The sequence below is a fragment of the Agelaius phoeniceus genome, chromosome 3 (assembly GCF_051311805.1).
Source record: "Agelaius phoeniceus isolate bAgePho1 chromosome 3, bAgePho1.hap1, whole genome shotgun sequence".
Classification (NCBI taxonomy): domain Eukaryota; kingdom Metazoa; phylum Chordata; class Aves; order Passeriformes; family Icteridae; genus Agelaius; species Agelaius phoeniceus.
In genome coordinates, this window is record NC_135267.1 from 113250942 (window position 1) to 113276636 (window position 25695).

General features: G+C 41.9%; 1 protein-coding gene across 2 annotated transcripts in view; it reads left to right on the plus strand.

Annotated features, from left to right (window-relative positions):
- Nucleotides 1–4432: 4432 nt before the first annotated feature.
- The window catches only part of VRK2 (VRK serine/threonine kinase 2), a 37052-nt gene continuing 15789 nt past the window's right edge, over nucleotides 4433–25695 (plus strand). For both annotated transcript variants that reach the window (XM_054629200.2, XM_077176247.1), the window contains exons 1-8: nucleotides 4433–4886; nucleotides 5026–5166; nucleotides 13868–13923; nucleotides 14423–14492; nucleotides 14819–14906; nucleotides 15044–15152; nucleotides 16316–16408; nucleotides 22885–23017. In XM_054629200.2, the coding sequence (XP_054485175.2) occupies nucleotides 5031–5166; nucleotides 13868–13923; nucleotides 14423–14492; nucleotides 14819–14906; nucleotides 15044–15152; nucleotides 16316–16408; nucleotides 22885–23017 (685 nt within the window). In that variant the 5' untranslated portion in view covers nucleotides 4433–4886; nucleotides 5026–5030. The remainder of the gene's footprint in view (nucleotides 4887–5025; nucleotides 5167–13867; nucleotides 13924–14422; nucleotides 14493–14818; nucleotides 14907–15043; nucleotides 15153–16315; nucleotides 16409–22884; nucleotides 23018–25695) is intronic.

The window sequence follows — 25695 nt, forward strand, 5'->3', positions numbered from 1 at the left end:
TTGCACTACATTTAAAGATCATGAAGATCAATATTTATACTGAGGTCAGGGGAAAAAAATCAATCTTGCAGTAAAATGAGTCATATTTAATATATCCTATCAGCATAATTAAGTTTATATATAAAAAGTAGCATTGATATGTGAATAATGAATGCCATGACAGATGAGCTTCCTTTCCTGAACAACTTCATGTGGATAATCTCAGAAATTGAAAGATTTCCATGGATAAAATGAAACAAATATGAAATTATTCTTATAAGGTTAGGCAGTGGCCGAACCAGGATTAGGATCTCAGGAATTACTCCCATGAGGGGAATCTTCCTGACCCCCTTCTCTGCTCTGAGCACGAGACAGTCTGCTCTCCCTGCAAACACAACCCATTCCCACAACACCAATAAACTTACATTACCTCTTCACACATTTCTGAGAGAAAATAAAAATGGGTAAGAAAACACTTTTTCTTCAGTGCTCAGCAATAATTGCTTTCTAAAGGCACGAGCAATAAAACCTCTGACATCCAAGAGACGAGAACATGCCCAGGCTCTGGCCACCTTTGCAGTTCTAGTGATAGGAACAGGGAGTAACAGCTCATCCCAGCAGCCATGAAAATGATGAGAGAGCAGCATTTTAAAATTAAAATAATTCCTCAGTGAGAAGAATCCTGACCCTGACTGGGCACATTCTGTAGCTCATTCAAGAGCCAGGCATTCCTTCTTACCTTTTTCAGGGCTTTTGGGTGCTTTTGTTGCTGGGAAGTTTGCCTTCCTTGTAATGGTTTCCTGAGTGAGTTCAAGGTGTAGAACTGAGTTCAGGGTGTAGAACTGACTGCACAACTCCATGGGATGGGTAGCAAGGTGAGTGTTAAAGGAAGGTGAGTTCCAGGGCCTAAAGTGGCCCCTCTGGAAGTGTGGGAGTCATTCATTCAGGCTACTTTACAGGAAAGGAAACGTCACCTATTGCCATTGTCACTGTACTTTAACAGCACTTCTCAAATAAGCTTTGTTTATTTCAAATGACAGTTCCCAGATCTCAAATCTTTTGTATTTTCTTTAAAGAAAGAACTAATTTCTTACCTGCCTTTTTCAAGTCTCTGCTTCTTTCTTCTGATCTTCTTAACACGTAAACACCTCTAATAGGTTGAACTTACCGTGAGATGCAAAATACAAGAACTGTCTAAATGAAAAGCCTTAATCAGTCATGAGTTTGGTAAATGATGTCTCCATGCCATCCATATTGAGTGTCCATTACTGCTGGACATAGCACATTAACTGACTCATTAGCTATTTCAAGCCATATGGACATAGGTTTGAGTGGGTTGCTCTGAGGTGAGCTTCCTAATTATTGTAATTACGTGATCTCAATCATGGGGCCAGCCACACAAAATAGAGTCAGGAGGCTCTGAAATGGGTGTCAGTGCACCCAGGCAGTGACTGAGCTGAGCAACACAGCCCCTGGGTGCTGGAGCTCCCTGGATACTGCAAGAATTACTCCCAAAGTTCTGAGGAGCTGGCAGGGAGCAGCAACAATGGAGGGAGCCCAGCAGGAGCACGGGATCTGCACAGATGCAGGGACACAAATAGATCTCCCAGCACAAACTGGGAAGCAGTTCTGAAACTTGATGCCTTCTTGTCAATGCTCTTAATATCGAGATGTTACATCTCTGGAGTAAATTTAGCCATGATATTTTAAGCATCAGTGAGATCTGGAGCAAAGCAAGGGAATTGAATGTGGGAGTGCTAAAATGTCAGTGTTAAATACCACAAAAGCATCACAATGCAATGGTGAGAGAAGCTACAAGTGCTCACCTACTGTAGGAAATTTAAGGGGCTTTGTGCATGTGACACTGCAAGATTTCATATAATTGACTGCAATCTTTTATATTCAAGCCTAGGTTTGAGCAAGGAGAAGAAAAAATTAAAATAAATGGAAGATGGACCGAATGTTTAATGTACAGTACTTTAAGACAAAGACAGAAACAAATACAGCTTTAGGACAGGTTTGCTGTCTTATTAAACACTTAAAGCACTGGCTCCCTGAGAATCTTTAAATGCAGCCCATGATAAATCAGCACAGCTGATTGTTACTCTCCAGAACACGTGCTAGAAAGACTTTGATATTGGTGGGATTTGTGCATTTTTACTCTTACTAGCACATACACATTTCTCCTATTAGGATTTTTGAATTTGGCAGTAGTGGTAGCTGTATCACCTTGAAGGGAAATTGCTTCCATCATAATTGGGCTTTCCTGGAAAATCCAAACCCAAACCCCCACATCTCTAGTTACTGTGGTCATTCATCCCCTTTATCACCTCCCCAAACTGCTAATTTGTAGCAACTGCGAAGAGGGCACTCGGCTTTATTTAACTCGCCTGAATGAAGAGCAGTTTTTTGGGAGGGCTGCAAATTGGTTGATTACAAGCAGGGGAAAAGAAAAAAGCCCCACCTCCAGTTCAGTCCAACAGGAAAAGAGGATTTCTTAGGCTCACCCACAAAACACGTGCATGTGCTATTTAACACGGCCAAAAGTTCTAGAATCAAGCTCTAAGCAGATGAGAGCTTTTCTCAGTAAAGCCTTTGGTCTTTATTAATTTTTAAAAGTATGTATGTGTTAATTTCATTTTGAATTATCCGAAATCAAGCCATCAAAACTTTGCTGGTGACATACACCTTTTTGTGGGCCTGCTGGTTATAGCAGTTTATTAATATAGAAGCTCATTCTTCAGGAACAGCCTGGTATGTGCAGGAATTTTTCTTATAGTATTTTCTTTCTAAATATGAGTTATATGACTAGTTTCTATTACATTCCTGTGTGGTTGTCTTTGAGGATTTTAACTTTTAATGACTGATAAAAGCTTGAAAATCTTTAACTTTGCATCTATTCTCTCATTAAAAAAAAAAAAAAAGAAAAACCCAAACAAAAAAAAAAGCCCAGCATACAAAACAACCACACAAAGCCTCAAGTATTTCTCACAACTTGTGGGATAAATACCTTAAACCCTCTTATACCACATGTTAAAATTAAATTGCACAAGTTGTGATAGATCTCTAAGTTAATAAAGATGGTTCACTATTCCTCAGAACTCCATGAATTATTTATACTTAACTTGTTTGGTTTTTTTTTTTTTCCTCTACCTCATCTGACTTGTTTCACTTTCTTATGAAACTTTGTCACTTTCTAGTGAAACTCTTTGGGAGGGAAAGAGCCTGGAAGCAGGAAGCCTTTTGATAATGCTTTCATTTCAGTTTAATCACGTGGATACCTCTTTGCAACCGCTGAGCAAAGAAGTTTTCTCCTTAAACAGAGGTTTGTCCTGTGATTCCCAGGCAATTTTTTTGAGGTAATTTTCTTCTGGAAAGATCCTTTACCCAGGTAACACAGGACACTGATAATGGTGATGGTTTCTTTGATGCTGAACTGGGCATCTGTGGTTGCTTTTTTAAATAAGTCAAACAACCCCAACATCACCCTCCTACAGTCTGTTTTGGCAATTGTTGCAAAGGGGGAAAACTCTACAAAATGCTTTATGGAAATTTTGAATTTGTTCCTTTTATGGCTGAGCTTTCTGCTGGTGATTCTTCAGCTGCTTTTTCAATAATGATAAAACCACAGAGCCTGCAAGACTGAAGCCAAAAGAGTTGGTACATAAAGCCTTAATTTACTGATGGCAATACAGGCTTTGCAGTTGTAATATGTGTTACTACTTTTAAGTTTACTTCCAAATTATGCAGTTGCTGATGCTTTGGATTTTGATTGTTCTTTTAAAAAAGACACAAGTCCTTTAAAAAAAAAAATGTAGGCTTAAACTTTTAAGTTTTATACCCTCTTTTCTGGAGAAGGACTTGTAGTCGTGGTGTGGTGGTTCCCCCTCAGGTCTGCCCAGGTGGTGTGTACCTGGGTGAAGGGACCCTATCGATAAAGCAAAGCTTGCACAAAATGGTGGCTCATGATCAAAGCTATGCCCTGGGGTCTTGGGGAATTAAAACTCACCTCACAGTGTCCTTTACTGCCAATTTACATGGGGATGGGCCTGATGGACTCCTGGCTCAGCAGCATTTCTCGTGTGTCCCTGCCTGGAACCAGCCTGAGGTGGCCATTACCTCTTCCACTGCGCTGTTCTGGGGTGAGTACCTGTGCTCTGGGTGGAACTGGTTACCCTTGACCGCTGCCTGGAAGATCCTGAGGAAAAACCGACGTGGCCTGAGGGAAGCGTGGCACCACGACAGTTCTGTGACTTAACTGCACCTCCTCAAAGTGCCTGGAGAACAGTTTGGGGGTTTTTTTGACTCCAAATCATGTCAGCTGAGATTTCCTTTTTTTTTACCTCAGGCAGGAGACCGTCTGATCTCCTACTTCTCTGTACACGAAATAATTTTTTAAAAGTTCCTCCCTCGCGAAGCGCAGCCTCAGAAGCGGGAGAGCGGGAACGCCTGGGGCCGATGGCAGCGGACGCCATCTCCCTCACGATCTCCCTACTCTATCTCTCTCCTTTTCCGTTCCCCCTAATGTCCCTGTTCCTCCGTGTCCCTTCTCCCGGAGCGAGGAGCCAGAACTCCCGGGACACACGGACTTCTGGGGCACCCGAAGAGACTCCCCTGCTCCGTGCCCCTGAGGGGAGGCGGAGGCGGCGGGGCTGAGGGGAGGCGGGAATGGCGCGCGCCCCGCCCCGCCGCGCTGAGGGCCGTGAGGGGGCGGCTGCGGGAGTCCCCGGCCCGGCCAGGGCTGCCCCGGCCCTGCCCCGATCCCCGCCCCGGGTTTCCCCGCCTTGGGTTTCTCGGCGGGAAGACGGCGTCCCGCCAGCCATCCCTCCTCCTCCGGCTGCTGCGGAAGTGCCCGGCTGGGAAGTTTGCGGCCGGCTGCGAGGGGAGGCCGGGGGGGCTCTGTGGAGGTGGGTGAAGGGGAGCGGGCTGAGGAACGTCGGCCCCTGTCCCTGCTCCGTGCTGGTGGGCAAAGCGCATCGAGGGATATTGTACCTTCTGGCAGCAATTTTTCAACAAGCTTTCTCTTTCGTTTTCCCCTCCCTCAAGGTACGATGCCGCCCAAAGGTCCCGGCAAAGGCAAGCTGCCAGTCCCGCTCCCTAAAGACATGATCCTGAAAGACACCGAAGGCAAAACCTGGAGGCTGGGCAATCAGATCGGCCAGGGAGGATTTGGCCTGATCTATTTAGGTAAAACACTGCTGCTGATTAAGAGGGTGACTTGCAAATTGCTTTGTAACTTCCTGAACTGGAAAAGGCAGTAACTTTAAAAAGTGTGGTTTACATGCTGTTGGTCATCCTTGTTCAAGTGTGGTTTTCGGAGCTGTTGTTCCTGCTCCATTCCTTCTCATGATGCAGAGTGTTCTCCATGGCCTGTCCAGCTCGTTTTGCTGGATACTAACACGATTCTCTGGGGATCTTGAGTGGGGCAACCCAGGTGCCATTGTGTCAAAGCACTACCAGGTGATGCTTTTCAAAGTAAAAGTGCTTTTCTTAGCCAAGGTTTCGGCCTTATGCCAGCCTCATGCTCTGTAGCCCTCTTTCAGTTTCTGGTTATTGGAAGTGTTATTTTCTGGCCAAGAGTAAATTAGGTTTTTTCCAGGAAATGAAACAGTAACAATAGTTAGCTGGGTGCTGCCTCTGAATTCACATCTTTTCAGCAGAGGTGGAAATGGTGTTCTGTATTTGCTCTGGCCTAGATAAGTTTCTGTGATTGCTTCAGAAGAAGCCACTGCATTTCAGTCAGTTTGTGCTCTGTGAGGAGTGAATAGCTCTGAAAGGCAGTTTGTAAAGTATTCTGGGTCACTGCAGAGGGTGTAATGTATGTTGCTGGTCTCTGTGAAAGAACAAATCCTATGTCCAAGGCAATATTATGAACTTGGGTGGTTTGGTTTTTCTTTTTTCTTTTCATGGCAGCATATAGAAACTAGTTCACAGTGTCTGTTTGGAGCGAAGTTGAGCTTGTATGGAGCAGTGAGGAATCACCTAGAAGCAGTTTACTTCATTGTCCATGAATAACATGATCTTTTTGAGTTACAGTAATATTAACTCTATTTGGAATATTAAGGCCTAAAACTTAATAAACAAGTCACTCCTATACACAAACCAGCTTCCTTTCATGCAGAAATCAGCTACACACACAGTGGCAGTCAAGAGGTTCCTGTGGTGAAGTTTCTGGTTTGGTTTCCTCTGGAATTTCTGCAGACAGAGCCAGTGGGAATGACAGAGGTTTCAGGTAACAGATCAGATACAGAGTTGTCAAAGGGTAGGGTACTTGTTAGAGTATTTTCTTTTTCCTTTTGGTCATTTTATTACCTTGTTATGACCACCTTTAAAGCATTAGTTGGTTACATTTGAGAGGTGCTGTGAGCTGGGCACATGAGAGATGTTACCATGAGAAACTGGACCTTAGCATGGACTAAGAAGTAAAGGTGGCTCTGGGAACTTCCATTCCAAGGTAAAGGACAGGGAGGTGGGAACCTGCAGAAGGCTGTGAGGGAACTGGGGATGCAGTGCAGAGAGCAAGTTTGTAGTGAGTGTAGCTCTCCATGTGTAGGACCAGTAATGTTGTGTTCCTGAATCACTCAGAATGTGGCTCTGTCATTTCCTGCTGCAGCCAAATCACACTGGACCTTGAGGGTGGCTTAGCACGTGGCATTCAGACAGTTCCAGGCAGATTTGAGTTTTCTGCCTTATCACAGAATCCACCAAGGTGATTTCTTATATTGAGGTGTTTGTTGCAGTTTGGCTCCCTCTGAACTGAGGTTGAGAGCAGTCAGTGGATTAGAATGAGAATCAGGGACTCATGGTATTACTATTCTCTGTTTTTTTGTAAGTTACAGCATGGCTGAGGAAATGCAGCTGCCACTTTTGTAATGGTATTTGTGTTCATTTAATCCCTTCTTTCAGCAGGAACAGTGAATGCTACCTGCAGCACTGCACTGAAGGCTCAGTTCCCCTTGTAGCTCATCAATTAAAGAGAAAATGGACATTTATCCCTAAGTATTGACACTGAAGCTTTCTCTTTTTTTGTCCACCTCTTGATCTCTGATGTGTTTATATTAAAGTGTACCATTCAGCAGCTTTTTGGGGCCTTGATGCTACAAAATTCAGCTGTCTTTGAGAAGCAGGGGGAGTGAAGTGGATGACAGATTTTTGTGATTAAGACACAGGTGCTTGGAGACACCCCCTTTGCTCTGTGCTGTTCAGACCTGTTTTTACAACATCTAGAGCAAAGTGTGAGAGAACCACTAAGTTTGACAGAAGGAGCTCTAGAGAGGTGGGAGACAGGAGGTTCGATTGCCTGCCAGGTATGAAGAGCACAGCCCTTTTACTAAAGTAAAGGTTAACTTTGCCAGCTATATCTTTTAATAAGTATTTTTACAGTAGCAGTGTAAAGATTTTGATGTGGTTGTTATAGCTTAATTTCCCATTAAGGGTATTCCATACTCCATTAATCTATAACAATGTTCTTGAGAAATTTTACAGTATCTCTGCAAAATCTATTTACTGGGGGTGCATTTTGTGGAAGAAGGTTCTGTTCACTAAATCAAAGCTGCTGAAAGCCATTTACTGACCCTTAGTCCCAGGATGCAAATGTAGAGCTTCAGAACTTCTAATTGTGTGCATGCAAGTTACCATGATCTTCAGGTTCTGCCCTGCCTCACAAATGCTTTCCTTTGTTTTCTGGTTATTCTTACTCTTTCCAATCTGTTCCAAATTGTTGTGTTGCTGGTGCTGCTTTGCTCTCAGGTTACCCCTTTGATAAGGGGAGCAGAATGAAGAGCACCTGTGGGAGGCTGTGACATTGGTGCTCTCACAACTCTCTGGTTTGTAGCCCTGTGGAGAGCAGTGGAAAATGAACCAAGAGCTGAGGAGCCTTACATTCTCTCATCTATCTCTCTGATCACAGCCAGTAATTAACACCAATCTTTATATAAATCATTCTCTAGTCCTGCTGCAAGCACTCTATTAATGCACAATTTGGACTGAAAATTTAAATGCAGAAAGGTCACACAATGTTTTGTTAAGGTCCCTCTGCCACGTGAAGCCTGCTCCATCCAGTGCTATTTACTTGCAGGCTTCTTTCTCATGGAAAGGGATGGTTCTGATAAATAGAAATTTTTTTTTTAAATTTATGTACAAATGTTTGTTAGATAGTGTCTTTTACAATAGAACTTACTACATTGTAAATGTGTTTTATCAGGAAAATAAGTATTGATGAAGTCATCATTGAATTGTACCCTGCTTGGAGATCAGTGTAGCCAGTGCACTTTTCCTTTCCTTTTGAGGTTTTTTTCTCACAATTTCAAGGAAGAGAGAGAGAATTTCTTCCTGAGCAGTGATTAAATGTGTGAATATTGTCTTTTAATACTAGCAGTACAGGGAGCCCTGCTACTGGAGGAGGTCTGCTAGGGCCTGTTCTTTTAAGCTGGGGTCATAGTGCAATCTAAGTGCTGCTGTTCTGGGAATCAGGCTGAGGTGGGAAAGAGAGTTTGGTTCTGTTTCAGGCTAATTTCCATGGATAATTTGTGTAGTTGTGAGCAGGGATGTACCTGTGTCAAGGAAGAGGAGCATCAATGGAAGCACACTTGGTCCTGTTGTTCATTCCTTGGTTTGCTTGGGAAGCTGCTTTAGCAATTGCTTCTGGAGAAACAAAGTCCTTCAGCAGCTGCCTAAATTAAAATAATTCAGCAAATTAATGAAAAATGCAGTAAAGTTATACCAAAAGATAAATTCAGCATGGCTTTTATTAGCTCAATGGAAGGACAGATCATAATAGCAAAGATCATAATAGCAAATAGTAAAATTAAAAGCACTAGCAGGTCACTCAGGGATGGATTTTTCTCAACTTCAGGTTGTTAAAATACCTGCAGGTGTGAACCTTATTGTGAGAATAAATTTGTTAGTAGACAGACACCACTTGAGGAAAGGTTTTTGTGTCTAATCAGTAATAACTGTACAAATAGAGATACTGCAAGCACCCTGTTTGAAGGGAAACTAAATTATAAACTTAGCATGATTTTGCTACTCAGAGGCTGCTTAGGGCTGACTGACAGCACCATCTCTCAAAAAGAAAATATTCCTTACCTTTACTAGCTCGTGCTGGTCAGTGCTTCCTCTAGAATCTCCCCCCCTTTCTTTTTCTCTTTTGATCCCCTGTAAGCTGAAAGCCTAACTTGGAATGTGTAACTCATTTTTGTACAGTAGTGGAAAGCCTGTTACAAAGCCTACAGAGGTCATTGCTCTTACACTGCAGGGTTCTGCCACATCATGTGTTGGGATTCTTCTTCCATATGCTGAGTAATGCTGGGAGGTCAGGAGAGCAATTTGGGTTGAATTTGTTTATTATTTACTTTCAGTGGGGGATGGAGGAGGAGCTTTGGAGGACAGCTAAGGTACCTGTTGCCTCACAGAGGGCACTCCTTCAGTTGTCTTTGGCACCTGTACCCTACTGAAACTGGCATTGTATCTTCTGAGTGGGCACCATGTCAGACCAGCAGATGGGCTGCAGCAGAATCTTGCCAGAAAACAGTTTGTGCATCAAGTTTTAAATATTGGAGGCCTGGGCTCCCATCTGAGAGTGCTGTAAGAGCAGGCCATGCAAAGCTTCTCTGCCTGGGGTTAAAGGATGTGTCATCCCTATTCCAGCTTGAAGTAATTAACTTTGAAAGTCAAACAATTGGCTTCCATTAATGTGGCATACAAAAACTCTGGTGAGTCAAGATTAGGGTTTCACAGAAACCCAAGTAAGAAATGTTGTGAAATTGCTTTACCAGTACTAAATGTTCTTAACTTGGAGCCATTTGGAGTTACCTGCAAAACAGTAGAGCAGTTGAACACTATTTTGTCCCAAAATCAGTTTAGTTTGGCCTTGCAGAGGTTGGGTCTAGTGGAGGGTTATGATTCTGTAGTCTGTATAAAACCCCTCTACGTTCTTAAAGCTACCTGGAGTAAGAATCTTGAATAAAGCCTGGTCAAAACCCTGCTCAGCAAAGAGTCTGTCCAGGAAAAGATGCTGCATCTATAAAGTAACAGAGAAGCAGATCTTCCTTAGGCTGCAAAGAAAGTGGGGTGTAAACACCCTTCAAATGTGGAATGTTTCAGTTTTTGGGAAATACTGGATATTGCAGTGTCAGGGAGGGGGAGACAATGTGCTTTGTCTGCTTTTAAATGTTTGCCTTACCACCTTCCCTGTGTAGGAGATAGAAGTCATGTTTAGCAAATGCTGCTTTTTATTTACTTGTGTACATTTTGTTTTTAGGAATTCTATTGCTGCAGCTTGGGTTCTTTTTTATCCTTAGATGCTCTGAGCCACACTCCTTCCCTGCTCTTACCCATTGAATTTAACACTTCTTGGCTTGACTTGCACAGGGTCAGAACTTCTCCAGCTCTTTTTATAGGTAGCCTGTAACTTCAGAAACATGATATTTCTGAAATTAGTTTTGATTTCTGCAAAAACTAAGCTGATATATCACTCCTCAGGATTAGCTAATGAATGAGACAAAGCAAAAATAAAATAGTAGCAACTAAAGAACTTCTGAAAATACTTTTATTTGTGTTTCTCAACAAATCCATCCTCAAAATATCCAACAGTGGCAAAGACACCAGCTGTGGACAAGAGCAGGGCTGTTTCTCCAAACTGCCAAATCAATGCTGTTTTCTTTTCCACTGTGTAAACTTTGTCAACAAAAGTGGTTCTGTGAGAGCCATTGAAAATATTTCACCATATTCCAAATGTGACTGCCACAAATTAACTGCTAAAACTACAACAAGCACGTTTGAACTGGCAGAGGGAATTGGCACATTCCTCTGTCAGGCTGCAATTGTGCTGTGTGTTTGTAGGAAATGGCAGTTCAGCCACAAACACCCTTTTGTTACCATAGCTGGTTAACATTTAGAGAGTGCCATTAATTAAGGATATGGCACTCAGCAAGAGAAAGGATGAAATTCATGGTTAAAGTGGATGATAAGGCCATAACTGCTGTGCTGGGTGAAACCAAGGAATCCTGGATGTGGGTTAGTTCCAGGTGAGATTTTTGTGCAGGCACAGCAGTTGGAAATCATGGCTGGGATGTGAATCTTACTGCACTGCTTTATTTAGAGGGCATTTTAAAGCTGTGTGCCCCACTCTGGTGTGCTGGCTGTGGCTGTGGATTGAAGGGGAGGGAGGGAAAGCAGAGCTGGGCCCTTTGCAGATGTTTTGTGAGACTTCTCTTGGCATGAGGCAAAAACAGCCACAGCCTCCTTCACAACTGCATCCTGCACCAGTGCTCCCAGTTCTGCAGACAAGGTTTAGGTTGTGTGCCTGCATCAACAGCCCCTCCCCAAATGTCAGGGGTTGTGCATCTCTAGTTGACAAAAGCAGCAGAAGCTGGGAACTTGTGCACTTGTTATGCTATTTTAAGGGCTTTTTTTGCAAACATCATCTCACCATATAGTGCTCCTGGTACCCTCTGTGAGTACTTATCTGCCATCAGAGACCTCCTGCCTGTCAGCACTGCTCTCCTGCAGAGTCTCTGCTCACTGTCCTGCAGTCTAGCATTTAACTGATTGTAATATTATAAATAGCCATGTGCTACCACACAGAACGAGGCTAGCACATGGCTAATTACGAGTATACAGTAATTAACTATGAGCTAAACTCGCAGGAGAGTATGTGGTGGTGGTCTATGAGGTATGTAATCAGACTGTTTGTTAAACCTTGGGAGCCTTTCCAGTCTGTTAAATAACTATACATAGTAATGAGACAATTTTTAAAAAACCATTTATGTTTATTTATGGACAAAAAAATAGTCTGTCTTTTTTCTGAGCTGTGACTGGAGTATTGCTGGTTGGCATCTGAAAGGGTATTAAAGTGGAGTAGCAAAAGGTGCACCTACAACTTCTGCTCACCTGTGTGGGTGAGACTGATTGTCCCAGCATTATCTGTGTAAAAAGTTTAGTGTTATTTGTGGGGACTGTAGTGCCTTGTTCCATGGATGTGGAGTAAAAGTTATACCTTTTCTCCTTTTGTATACTTGAATGGAACTCATTTGGTGGGGCACCTGTTTCAGTATCATGTTGAGCTTTGACTTTTCTCCCTTTTCACTTTGTAACCATTGCTGGTTATGTTTGGGTTTATTTTCCTTCAGGATGTGTGACTTTCAGTGTGACTCCAAAAGCATCCAAGCCAGCACAGTGTAAGAACCACGGGGGTGAAGCCCTTTTGCTGGGCTACCTCCTGTTAATTGCTCCTCTTCATTACCCTGACAGCTGTTACTCTGTTCCAGATTACCATGAATGAGGCTTCTCTTTATAAAATGTCAAGAAGTCTACAGGGAAGTTAGATCAGCCTCTTTCAAATACATTTAAATTTGATACTTGCCTACACCTATCAAACCTCTGTTAAGTAACTTGGTATTTTCTTATCCAGAGGTTCTTTTCTGATCTGTGCCAGTGAAGGGAACACATCAAATTCTGTTTGGGTAATGTGATGTTGTTGGATGCAGTGAAAACATATGGGATGTGCTCCTTTTACTAATGTCTTCTATTAACACATTCTATATATGGCTGAGAAAAAAGAAATATATAAATGCCTGTGCCTTAATTCCCACTTCAGTACAAAAATATGGTAAGAGCAAAGTGTACCAAAACTTCCCTTCTAGTAGATTTAATGTGTGTTCTGGATGTGACTGTTCCTTATGTGAGTCTATGGACAGTTCACACCTTCCAATTCTACTGTTTTAATATTTTAATTTTATTTTAATGTGTTATTAGCACAGCAGCATTCACATGGGGAAGTGTCAGTGGGGAGCCTGTGGGTGTTTGGGGTGTGTACCCTGCCAGATTCAACCAAGATGCTGAATAGAATTGAAGGAAGATGGCAGCTGAAGGAGACTGTTCATTGTAGAAGTATTTTTATGCCCTGACCATCAAAAAAAGTAAGCTTGGATGGTTTGATTAGATCCAAGTTTACTTGATTTTTATTATGCGGATAAAAGGGGTCTATTTTTGTGTGTGCTCATGGTTGAAGTGTTTCACACCTGGACTGTTGTTGGTATTTGATCATTATCAGAAGTTTGAAAGGGACACTTATTTCCTAGGAATTGTATTCTTTTTACCTTTTTTTCAGTGATGATTCTAAAAGATGATTTAGTCTCATTAAATTTTAATCCCAGTGTAGCTCTATGTAGCTTCAGTAGTATCAGAGAGAGCTGATAGTTCTCTCAGGGTCAGAAGAAAATAGGATTGCATTGTCTGTGCACAGAGGTTCTGTCTCCTGGGCTGTAATTGGCACATGTGGTCAATTATTGTTTTGAAATCTCTACTTGCACTGAGAGGCACAATCCCTCAGCTCCCCTTTAGGCAGGTGGTGGCTGTGCTATCCCCAACTTAGGCCAGTGTCTAAATAATGCCAGAATAGAAATCAAGGTTCTAGGGCCAAATTAATTTGTGATAGAGGAAAGCAGACAATCCTGTCTGGAGCCATAATGTAGGTCAGAACTTTAAAGTGGTGTCTTTGTCACGACAGTAGATTGACAGCAACCAAATACAGTGGTTTTCCAATTGGCTGGAATGGCTTAAACAGGGTCTGTCCTAATGGAATGGCTCATTGTGGTGCCAGTGTGCACTGAGGACATCCTGCTTACTCCTTAATTAACATCCAGGGGACACTTCTGAAAACAGGGCTTCAAATTGCTTCTCTACTTGTTGATTAAAACTTCTCTCTGTGTGTTGGTTTTGTTTTATATTTCTTTGAACTTGGCAAAGCTCTGACCTTTAAAAGCAGGAATTCAGACTATCTTTTGGTGTGTATTATTGGTTGCCTGACTCAGTGTTAGCACATTCTTTATTTGCAATTACATTTTGTTGCATACAGCTTGATCTCCATCTCTTTGTTCCTTTACAGCATCCCCTCAAATTCAGGTTCCTGTAGAAGATGATGCAGTGCATGTCATTAAAGTGGTAATGTGTAGATCTCATTTCTAAATTATTAACTTGCATGCAGTTCTTTCTCCTAATTATCCACCCTTATTTTCAGCATTGGGTCTTTATTGCATGCTTGTTGCTTTTGGTGCTTTGGGTTTTTTATACCCTTTCCCTGCTTGGGGATATATTTGGCATTTCCATGACACACAGTATTTCCTTGACTTGATTTTTTTCCTTGATTAAAACCCCTCAACAGTTTAGTAAGGAAAATTTGACTATGATCTCAAACACACCTGATCTCCAATATTTCTGAAAATAATGTCTTAAATAATATCTGAAAGAATCTGTGTTGGTTATGAAAATGCATTGCCACATAACTTTTCTTTTTAGCTACTTAAATTTCAGGTGACATGGAATATGGGAGATGGGAGATAAAAGGGGTTTCATTGCCTTGGTATTTCTTATAAGCTTTTCTTAAGAAAGTGTTGTCTTTCTAAGGCCTTATATGATACCAACTTTATTTGTTTCTCAACAGGAGTATCTTGAAAATGGCCCCTTGTTTTCTGAGCTGAAGTTTTACCAGAGGGCAGCAAAACAAGAGCATAGTAAGTAATGTCTCAGGTAGAGGTAAGGACAAGTTTAACTACTTTTGTTCAGAACTGTTGCTTTAGAGCTTGAAAGCCAGAAGCAGTGGCAGCTGGTGCTGTGGTAGTTCTGGATTGCTGTAGGTTTTGTTATTTGGGTGTTGGCCTTGTCCTTTCTGGTCAGAGGAGAGAACAGAAGCCAAGCAGCCAGAACAGGGCCACATTTATTATCTGTACACCAAGGAATGGACTCCACAGACAGGCCAGCCCTAGGACAGAGCAAATACCCCACACCTGGAGTTCTCAGCTGCCTTTAACCCAATGTTATGTTCTTCTTTTTATTACAGTAAGAAAATGGATGAATCTCAAAAAAATAAGATGTTTAGGAATTCCTGTGTTTTGGGGATCAGGCCTGGCTGAGTACAAGGGAAAAAGGTAATGACATAAATGGTAATTAAGCCTCAGTTGGACTGACAACCCATTTTCAAAAATGGAGATTGAGTCCTTTCAATCTCACTCAAACTTGCAGTCATGTCTTAAAGGATTTCTCCCTTTTCTGTATCTCCTGATAGCTACAGATTCATGGTCATGGAGAGACTGGGGCAAGACCTTCAAAGAATTTTTGAAGATTGTGGCAGCAGGTTTAAGAAGGAGATTGTTCTGCAACTTGGGGCACGGATGGTAGGCACAGAGAGAGAGGAAATTGCTGTGTCTCAAATTTGCTGAGTTCAACTAGAGAATGATCTTGCCAATACAGCTCCTTTAGGTGGCTGCTGAGTTTAGAATTAAATGTGTAAATGCTATGTATTTTCTTATTTCTCTGGGGTTTTTTAGGGAAAAAGGTATTTAGTGGTAAATCAAGACTCCCCTACAGACTAAAATTTGGTCAAACCAATTTTTTTTCTAATAGGTTAAAACACAGACCATCTTAGTCTAGACACACTTCAACCTGTGTGTCTAGACTGAGATGTGTAAGCCTATTCTCATGTTTCAACATGTATTGATTTTTTTTCAGTGTCTGAAGGGTATTGTATTAGACATCCATATTTGTCAAAGTTCACAATTGCATGCCTGAATGCCAAATTTTCAGTGTGTTTGCTGAACACACTGCTCATACAGGCCAGGATTTGGCCAGTCTGCAAATACCAGTTTTGTTCTCAAATGGGTGTCACTGGCACATCCCAACAGAAAGTTACATATGTGCTCCTTTGAAACGTGATTTGTGTTGTGAAATACTCCTGTTGCTGAGCAGAGGGGGATAGAAAATGGAGTAGAGGCAATGGTCTTAAGTTAGAGAAGAGGAACTCTTAGACTGGATGCATCCAAAGCATCCCTTTAACCTAAAGAATATATTTTTTTTTAATTGAAGGGCTTTCATAGTCACATAATTGATAAACTTGTAACACTCCAAAAGTCAGGATTGGCTTGTCCTTTGGATGAGTTGCCAAGTGCAAATGTGTTTTTTAATAATTAGAGGAGCTGGAGGTGTTGATGCAGGGAGATGTGACATGAGATGCTGGTCATGTCATAACTGGCAGGATCAAATGTATGCCAGACCTTTAGAAATGATGGAATATGATCTTCCCAAGAGCTTGGTGTTCTCAGCATCTCTTCTGGTGTTTGGAAAGTACTGGTTTCATTCTTGCTCTGTGATTTAGAAGCTGGTACTCCACAGGGATATCTCAAGCAAAGTATGGCTTGTTTCTGCTTTGCCATCATTAGTCCAAACCAAATTTGTCAGCTCAGTCTGTGTAGTCCTTTGTTTCCCTGTCTAAGTGAGCAATATCTGGGGGCAGAGTGGAGAAGATGATGATGTCTCTCCTCTGTTCTGAACTCTTTCCTAGTTGGATACTTTGGAGTACATACATGAAAATGAGTATGTCCATGGGGACATTAAAGCAGCAAATCTTCTTCTGGGCTACAGCAATCCACACGAGGTGAGCATGTTTACTTATCTGTACCTTTACTGTGTTTATAACCACTGAAAAGTTTTAAGTTTTGCAAATGTTTTGCTTTCACAATTCACGTATTAAAAGGAGTTTATGCATGAACATTCACATCCCCTCACAACAGATCTGAAAGGGGCTCTGTGGAGCTTGAGGGCTGAGAAAGAAGCAGGACAAAGCTGGGCTTTGTTCCCTCTGTGTTCTGCTGACTGGGATACTGCTATGGATGAGTAAACTAATGAGGAGGATAAATTGTGGGACTTAATTGCTGCTCTAGGTTATACCAGTAAAGGATTGGATGTGGCCCATTGTACTTTCATTCTGGGAAGTTCTAGATTTCTAATATTGCCATGAATTGTTTCCATGCCCTAACTCTCCTGTCCTGCTCATTGTAGTGGATAGAGCAGGTAAGTAGGATTCAAGTTGCTGTTCTCTAGCACTCTGAAGTCAGCCTGGAAATGGAACTCTTTGAGTGAAATGTTTTAAAACAAATCTTTTGGTCCTGTCATATTCCACGTGCTCTTCTGATGTCCTTTTTTTCTTCAGGTAATAAAATCTAAGTATGCTTTTTTAATTGGAAAACAATCATTTAGGAAAAAAGGACTTCTCCAACTTCACTTAAATATAATTAGCTGTAAGCAATACTTCTTTCAATTTTGGTTTCTCTGCTGCTGTGATAAAGAACCAGATCTTGCAAAGCAGCTCACTGCCATTGGAGGTGAACCATTTGAGTTTATCTGCTCTTTTTAAAAGCTTCAAGTTAAATGGCTGAGTCAAATTTAACTTGTCAGCTTTCTGAAAGACATCATTTGAAACACAGCATGGCTGTTTAAGGCAACCCTGGTTTATACAGTGGGAGCAGCCAGTGCATAATCACAGTTTATAATGTTCTGCTGAATCCAGAGGAGGAGGCTCTTCAGAGCCAAATTGATCTGCAACAATTAGCATAACTCAAATGACTTTTCTTTTGTCTTGGCTATTGTATATTTTTATGACAGCAAGAAATGCTGCTGTTTTTCAAATTGCAATCACTTTGGAAGTGTCCACTTTCAGTAATCATAAAATGTTAAGACTTGGAGCTGACTTGGAGTTGGGCAGGTTGCTGGGTGATTTTCTGATTTGTTTCATGTGTTATTTGTATGAAGATTGTGCTGCACTTGTAATTTGCTTTAATGATAGTAAATTCATTGACAGGTTAAAAATAAGGTACTTGTGAGTTACTGGACAGAGGTTTTGGTGTTTATTTTCTGGGGTTTATTAAATAAAAGAAATCAGTAGATGCTCCAGTTTGAGTAGCTCCTAACTCAACATGTACAAAGTGTACGTCACTGCTGGGAGGTTTGCTGTAGAATTTTGTTTCACCAAAATTTCTCTTCCACTGAAATTATTCTATAAGAGTCCTTAAAAAGTTCCCATTTGAGTTCAGAAGTGCTAATGGGGAGAATTTCTAATATTTGCTTGCATTTTTATGGTCTGAATTAAATTTTCATTCCTGTATGTGTGAAGTGTTTGTGCCACCTTTCTCTCTCTGCCAACACAGTGAGTAACTCGATTGCCTTGGTCTTGGTTGGTTTTTGTTTTTTTTAATGTAAAATGATCAACCTAATCTCATAAATAGGGAGTGAGAGCATCTAGCCTGTGGCAAACTCCAGCTCAGGAGTACAAGCCCAGGGGCTTCTCTAGCTCCAGTGGGAGTTGGCATAATAAAACTGCCTGACCTAACGATTTCTGTTATGAGGTTTTTCAAAAACTTAATGCCCATGGGTTCTTTCTCTTTAGGGTCTAGGATTTTAAGAGAAAATATATTGTAAGTATAGAATTAAAGAAACTTGTTTTTAAAAGAAACCAAAAACTCATATCTTAAAAATAATATTTATCTCTATTAAAAATATAATTCCATATTCTGTTTTGGTAAAGAAATAAATCTCTGTACAAAAAAGCAGGTGTACCTTTATACTAAACTTTATCTTTTTTTGCAACTGCAGAAAGTCAGTGACTAATTTGCATCTAGGAACACACATCAACAGTCATTAAATGACAGAAAAAAATGCAATTTTCCTGTGTTAGACTTCCTGCTGCTGGTCTCTCTTCTGTAAATTAACCTGGTGAATTTACACCATAGCCAATAAATAAGAGTCCCCTTTCTCAAAGGGCATGTGAAATCCATACTGCTCTCCCCTGCTTTCTGTGGCATGGCAGAGAAACAAATAAAGTCAAGGTGCTGTCACTGTGTGACCTCCACATGATGGTTAGAAATGGGGAGAGGCTCCAGTGAGTGCCCTCAGAGAGCTGCAGATGTGCTCACAGGGGCAGCGGGGCCATCCCTGAGTTCCAGGTCACAGGATCAATCCTGCACTCAATGGCTCTGAGCAGGGCCTGCACAGGGACTGCCAAAGCAGCACTGATGGACTGAGGGGACTGCACAGCCCATGAAGCTCACACAGGCCTCACAGGAAACTTGAAATCATCAGAACTATCAATTACAGGTGAAGCACAGTCCAGGGCTGGGGAGAGTTAAGGATGATTCGTTGCATGGTCCTGACTGTTTGTATGATAAAGCAGAACAAGCAGCATGGATAGAGACTGAAAGAAATTTAAATCCATTCATCTCATTTAAATGGTGATGCTATTAAGAGGGGAAATGGTCACTAGACAAGAGCTTAAAATCTGCATTTTAAATAAATGAGATTTGGGAGAGCACCTCCTGCAATCCCCTTGTAGTGTTTTTTCCCCATGGATTTTATGGGCAGACGTGTTGCAGACTCAAGTTTGGGTTTAAAAGCTGTGAATTTTAATTGCACATGCACCTCAGTCCTGATTTTAAGTGCTTCTTAGACAAGACAGTTACATTATAGAACTCTGACTTGATTATCAGAGATAGAAGAATACAAAATTATTTCAGAAGATACAGAAATCATGCATTGATCTTTGGGGAAAAAGTTGAATGAAAGCACTTCTGACTTCAAGCTGTTTTTCATTGTGAGGTGAATCATCATGATTCCTGCTTTTTAGCCCAGTGGGACAGACTTGCTAAAGTGCAGGTGAATTGAGAAAAAATCAGATCTTCTCTGTTCTCCTTCAGGGCAGAGATGCCTTGTGCCCCTTCCCCTCTGTCTGCTGGTAACCACAATGGACCCCAGTCTGCCTTTACCCTTTTTGTAGCCCAGTGCCCAGCTGAACCTGACAGCACTCTGGCCATTAGCAACCAATCTGCCTCTTATTAGTAGGTATCTACTTAATTATTTACAGGCATGATGTAACCTAGGAATGGAAACACACAGAGAAAATCACTGTACTTCATCCTTCCAGCAATAAATCTCCTGCTCTGTCCTTCAAGATAAAGGGAATACCATGAGAATCCAGAGGGCCAGGCTAATAACTGCCCAGCTCAGTGCAGTTAAATATCATCATGGGTCCAGGTTGTAAGAATTGTATATGTTTAGCAGGTATTTAGCACTTCAGACACCAAGCACTGTGAGGGAGTCGTGCACAGAAAGGGCAGAGAATGGCTGAAACTGTGGCTGGCTGCTTGTGCTCACAAATAATTATTTGTGCCTGTGATAATTCACTTGACCAAGATGGGCACATTTATGTGTGCGTGAAATTAAAGGAGAAGATTTTAGAAATCTGGCTCATGGTTGGGAACAAAAATCTATTAATAACAGACCATGCTAAGCACTGCACTGGTGTAAACTGGGCTGTGTAAAGAAGAGAAACCTGAACAAAAACAAAAGTTAAAATAAGTGAGTGGGAAGGAGTTTACACTGTACCACAGCTAAACCCAGCTGTTCTGGGCTTGGTCCTACTGCACCTTCATCATCCACAGCACCTTTTCTTATTCCAGTGTCCTGTTTGTTTTGGTTGCTCTGCTCTGTTTTGTTCTTTTTTTGTTGTTCTTATTTGTGTTTTTTTCCCAAAACATGCAGATAAAAAATAGTTATGGTGTTGAAACACCTACTAAAACTGCCTTAATTTTTGTCAGTATTCTTTAACACTCATCTGCTTTCCCCCTTCCCTATACCCTTAAAAAATCCACAACAACTATAAACTCTAAATGAGCTACCTCTACCATGTTCTGAACAAATTTGGAAGGGCATGCAGTATTACATTATCAAAAAGTGACAACTAGCTATAAAGAACTGTATATCTTTTTAATGATGAAAGGGTTATAATGAGAATTGATGAAATGAAATTAATGGTAATTTAAAATAACACAGTCATTCTAATAATGGTTGTGGCAAGGTTGTAACAGTGCCTTGCTGGTTTTGTACAAGCTGAAGGGGATTGATTTTTGTTGGTGGCCAAGAGGCTTTGCCTTGAGAGGCTGCCATGTTTGTGGAAAAAATCTGATGTGAAAATTATGGAAGATAAATGGCCCAGCTAGAAAGAAGCTGACCTGGTACACTCATGGCCAACTTTTGAGGAGAGCTGCTGTGATCAGATGTCAGGATCACCCTGCATGTGAGTGGCTTTAGGAAGCAGTTGCTTCTTTATTTCCAGGTCTTTCCATCTTCAGTCAGTGCAGGAAAACTTAAAGTTCCTTCTCACTTCTAGGGGATTTTCAGTATAAATTGAAAACTACTCGGCTGATAGGGCTACTGAAGGTGTTTTATGCAAATCCATTGGTTTAAAATTATGGAGCTGCCTTAAAAATAAAAAGTACATAGTTACTGTGATAGGATAATTGGGGGAGGGGGGTTTAAAGTTGACTAGCAAATATTTGTGGCTGCTTTCTGGGTGTCTTGTTGTTGGTGTTGTTTGAAAGATCCCTAAGGCTGGGCTGTCACATGGGAGTCTCTATCACATAAGCTGGCATGCCCAGCCCAAACCAGAGAGCTGCCAGAGGTGCTGTGGGTGTATTTTCTTTCCTAACAGTTGAAATCTTATGTTAATGTAGGCATAGCCTTAATTTTTAAAGGTATTTTATCTTGCTTTCTATGTCAGAAACCTGTAGTCAAGCAGAATCCAAAGCACAGCACTGAGTCTGGGAAGATTGCACCTCCATAGGCTCCTCTCTCCTTCCCAGCCCACAAAGGATGCAGGAGACTCACAGAAGTTGGTTTTTAGGGTAGTTTGAGTGAGTTCTCTGGCTGTGGGCTCAGTTAGGGCAGCACCAGAGCATCAGGAATACACCAGAGAACGGATGCAGGAGAAAATCAAATCAGTCAGCCTGACCAAGCTGATGCCCTGTCCCAGATCTTGTAGAGATCCATGCCTCTGGTCCTTAATCTTGTATCCCAGTTTGGCTGGGCTGTCAGGTGAGAAACATCATCAATAATCCTAAAAGCCACCCCCCTGCAGGAAGTGAGGGCTGCAGCCTGGCTTACATGCTCCAGATAAGCTCAGATCCTGCAGCAGAAACAGTAAAACCAAGAGACCAGCAATCCCAGGATTTGAAGCTGCCTGGAGCACAAACAGGAATCAGAAGTTGAACAGAATGTGGTACAAAGTAATGCGTTACGTTTTCTTGAGGCTTTTTTGTTTGTTTGTTTTTGCCTTTACCAGGACTGACATAATTAAATAGCAAGTGAGTGCCAGGAAAGTTTGTTTTAGACTTTTTTAGGATAAACTGTTTGGTAGCTAAAGAGGAAAGATGTTTTAAATAAGATGTTTTTCTTTATCATATAATAAGATTTAGTTGCAGTGATCTCTATGCCTTCAGATGATTTTCAGCTTTTGCCCCAAAAATCTGTGGATGGAATGGTGATTGTGGTACTATGGCAGTATACAAAATTCGGGCCCAATTTTTTTTCCTCTTACATTGATTTAACTCCATGTATTTGCTTCAGAGTAACTGAGAGACCACAGTTTGGTTCTGTGTCTTTTTAAAATGCTTTCTAAATTCAGGAGTGGTTTATTGGGTTGGGGAGAGCTGGTTTGCTTTGTTTTAGCCTACTTTCAATAGTTCATGCAGGAAGTTAGTGACAGTGGCATTCCAAAGGGCTGGATTACAGGTGGGCCAGTGCCCAGCAGCCCTGGGGCACTGGAGCCCCATGTCCAGTCCAACTGGGAAGCTGCTGCCCCTTCCTCTGGCTTTGAAGGTGCACAGAAGAGTTGAATAGGAAGAATCTCAGCTGCTGGAAAATCCAAATGGGGAAGGGAGTGTGCCTGCTTAAGTCAGGGGAGGAAGGGGTCCCATAAGCAACGTGAGGCTGCATGAAAGGCATATTGCAGTTTATGATGTCTGGATGCCCACCTGGAGAGCAGAGAGCTCAGGAACAAAATGAAATGACTGAAATCCTGCTCGACTCTGAAATAAGATAAGAGTATAGTAGTGGAAGGATTTAAATGGGGAGGGCAGCTGTTATAGCCCCCAGTTGTACATATTTTATCCTGAGGCACCATTTGGTTTAATAAAATTTAGATCTAAGGCTGTCCTTAACCTATCAGTTTCTTAAGACTTAATTATAAAGGTTATACTTTCAAAGGACAAAAGCATTATTCATTTGTCTGTTCATGTCTTCCAGGTTTATCTTGCAGATTATGGACTTTGCTACAGATATTGTCCCAATGGGAACCACAAACAGTATCAGGAAAATCCTAGGAAGGGCCATAATGGGACAATAGAGTTTACCAGCATAGATGCCCACAAGGGAGTAGGTAGGTTTCTTTTTTTTATTTCAGATGAGTGATTATAGAATGAGTAATCAGGCTGTGAGTGCTGCTGTGCACAGGAGAAGCAGTGTTGGGGATTGCTCAGCCCCTGGTGTGGTGACCTCCTCGTGTGCCTGGGAATGCTTCCCCAGGGCTGGGGGAAGGGCAGCAGGAGGAGCCCTGAGAGCTCTGCACACACAGCACTGGAGCAGCCCAGGACAGCCCTGAGAAGAGCTCAACATCAAACTTCATTGGTTTATGTTGGGAGGGCTGGTTTGTGCTCGCTGTGCCCTGCAGAGGCAGGATTTGCTAATGCTGCGTTGTCAAGGAAAAAGGTTTGGAGTCTGCACTGTCCTTTAGGGAGAGCTGTGGCTGAGTGTCACCATCTGTGTTATGGGAGGGTATTTCAAGATGACATTCCTTCTGCAAGGAGAAAAACCTTTTCTGAAGCCATAAAGTGTTAACTTTCTGAAATCTTTTTCCAGTAGCCTTTCATATATCTTACTTATTTAAACTCACTTTGATGGTATTGGAAACACATTTGCAGGTAAATTACATACATAGTCCTTTTATTGGATATTGATTGTACTGCCTTGCATTCCAAGGCAGACTTAATTCAACAATTCCCTAATTAGTTAAAGTCATAACCTATGTCTTGTATTCATTTACCATTAATTAAACCTTAGCTGTTTATTACGCTGCAGTCCAAATCCAATAGCAGACCCATAGAGCCATGGAAAAGGGACTGGGAGGTCAATATTGAAAATATATGGTGTAAAGTCCCACTGATGGCTGCATTGTTCACAATCAATATGGTCAATGCAACACAACTTTCTTAGTTGCTATGTCAGCAAGACAAAAAGTCAATTCTAATGTTATGCTAGTGAAAAAAATGGTGATTATTGAAAAACTTTGACTCTTGCTACAAAAGAGTGTTTTTGTTAACTTTTCTTTCCCCTTTCCCCTCCTTCACCCCCAAGATCATCTCAAGCAGGAGGGATGGTTTGCTGCTGCCAGCCTGGTGAGCATCAGTGTCACCAGTGATAACTGCAGGAATTTGTGCTTGTTAATAGCTGCTGAACTGTTACCTTAAACTAATACTTTCTAACGAGTTTTAGTTGGCACAAACAACTGTATATTATTGCTTTTTCTATTAAAAGGACCATTGACCATGTAATGTAGAGGGTCTTGATAATTTGCTGGAGCTGTTAAAACCTGCAGTCGTTTAACTCTGGTCATTAGGAAAAATGAAATAAGACTGGCAAGTATTTCCTGCTAAGACAACTGCACCATTTCACCTGCTAGAAAATATTTTGTGGTGAGGAGAGCATCTGATTTGGACTCTTCTGGCCTTCCCAAGCATCCAGGCTGTTTTCTGGAGACCTGACTCTGCCTGCTTTGCCTGGTAGAGTGAGTGGTGGGGCTGTGCACTGGTATTTGATGTGGATGCTCTTTGAAGGGTAGGTGGAAGCTGGAATATTTGGGATTTGGCTGTTGGATAGTTATAGCAGCCAGTTTGGTAGGGGTTGTGGATGGGTATGTGATTACAGGACAGATAATTCCTTCTATTTGAAAGTGCAGGGAAATTTTACAGACCTGTGTGACAAAAGGTATGCAGTGGAAGTGTGAGGTAAGTTCTGCAATCTGTGTCTTAGATAACCTCCTCAAAGAGCTGGAATTTGTTAAAACCAGAGGACTCCACAAAACAAAATATTCAGAAAGATAGTTTGAGGGAGCTTACCCCTTACCCCCTTACACTTGAAAAGTGTTTCCTTGATAGCTGCAAACAGAAAATCCACAGTTTTTTTTTTGTGCTCCTGCTGGAAGAGACTGCAGAACATGATGTGGGATCTGGTATGTTGCAAAGCATCCAAGCTCTTCACATGGAGTGCCAGCTCTGACCTTGTGGTGGTGTCCTGCTTTTGTCTGGGACAGAGTTAATTTCCCTGCCAGCAGCTGGTGCAGTGCTGTGGTTGGATTTAGGATGAGACTGACACTGACAGCACAGGGATGTTGTAGTTGTTGCTGAGCAGTGCTTCCCTTCACTCAAGGACTGCTGAGTTCCCCGTGCTCTGGCAGTGAGGAGCTGCCCAGGGAGCTGTGAGGGACCTGGCCAGGACAGCTGACCTGGAACAGCCAGAGGGATGTTCCACACCTGGGATAACAGGGGCAGGGATAAACTGGGGGGTGCCCAGGAGGGGCCAATCACTGCTCAGGTGGTGCTGAACAATTCTGTTGTGCATCACTTCTCTGTCAGGGGGTTTGTTCCTTTCTTTACCTTCCTTTTCATTATTATTATTTTTAAATTTTTAGTTCAAGTATTAAGCTGTTGTTATCTCAGCTCATGGGTTTTAACTTTTTCCCTGATTCTCCTTCCTGTTCCTCCAGGGAGGGGTAGGGGGTGAATGTCTGTGTGGTACTTTAATTGATGGATGGGGTTAAACCATGACAAACAGCCTGAATCCATGAAGATCAAACTGCCAGAGTTTCCCCACTTCCAGCAGAGCTCTCCACATCCCAGGGAAAATCTGCATCTGCAGCGACTTCTGTTGGAGATTGCAGGGGTTCAGCAGGCAGAACACAGCAATGGGTTCCCCTGCTCCCTTGGTGTGAGGCTGAGAGGCACAGAGGTGGTTTAGGATACTGAAAGACTTCCAGCAGCTGGGGCAAAAGGTTTCTTTGCT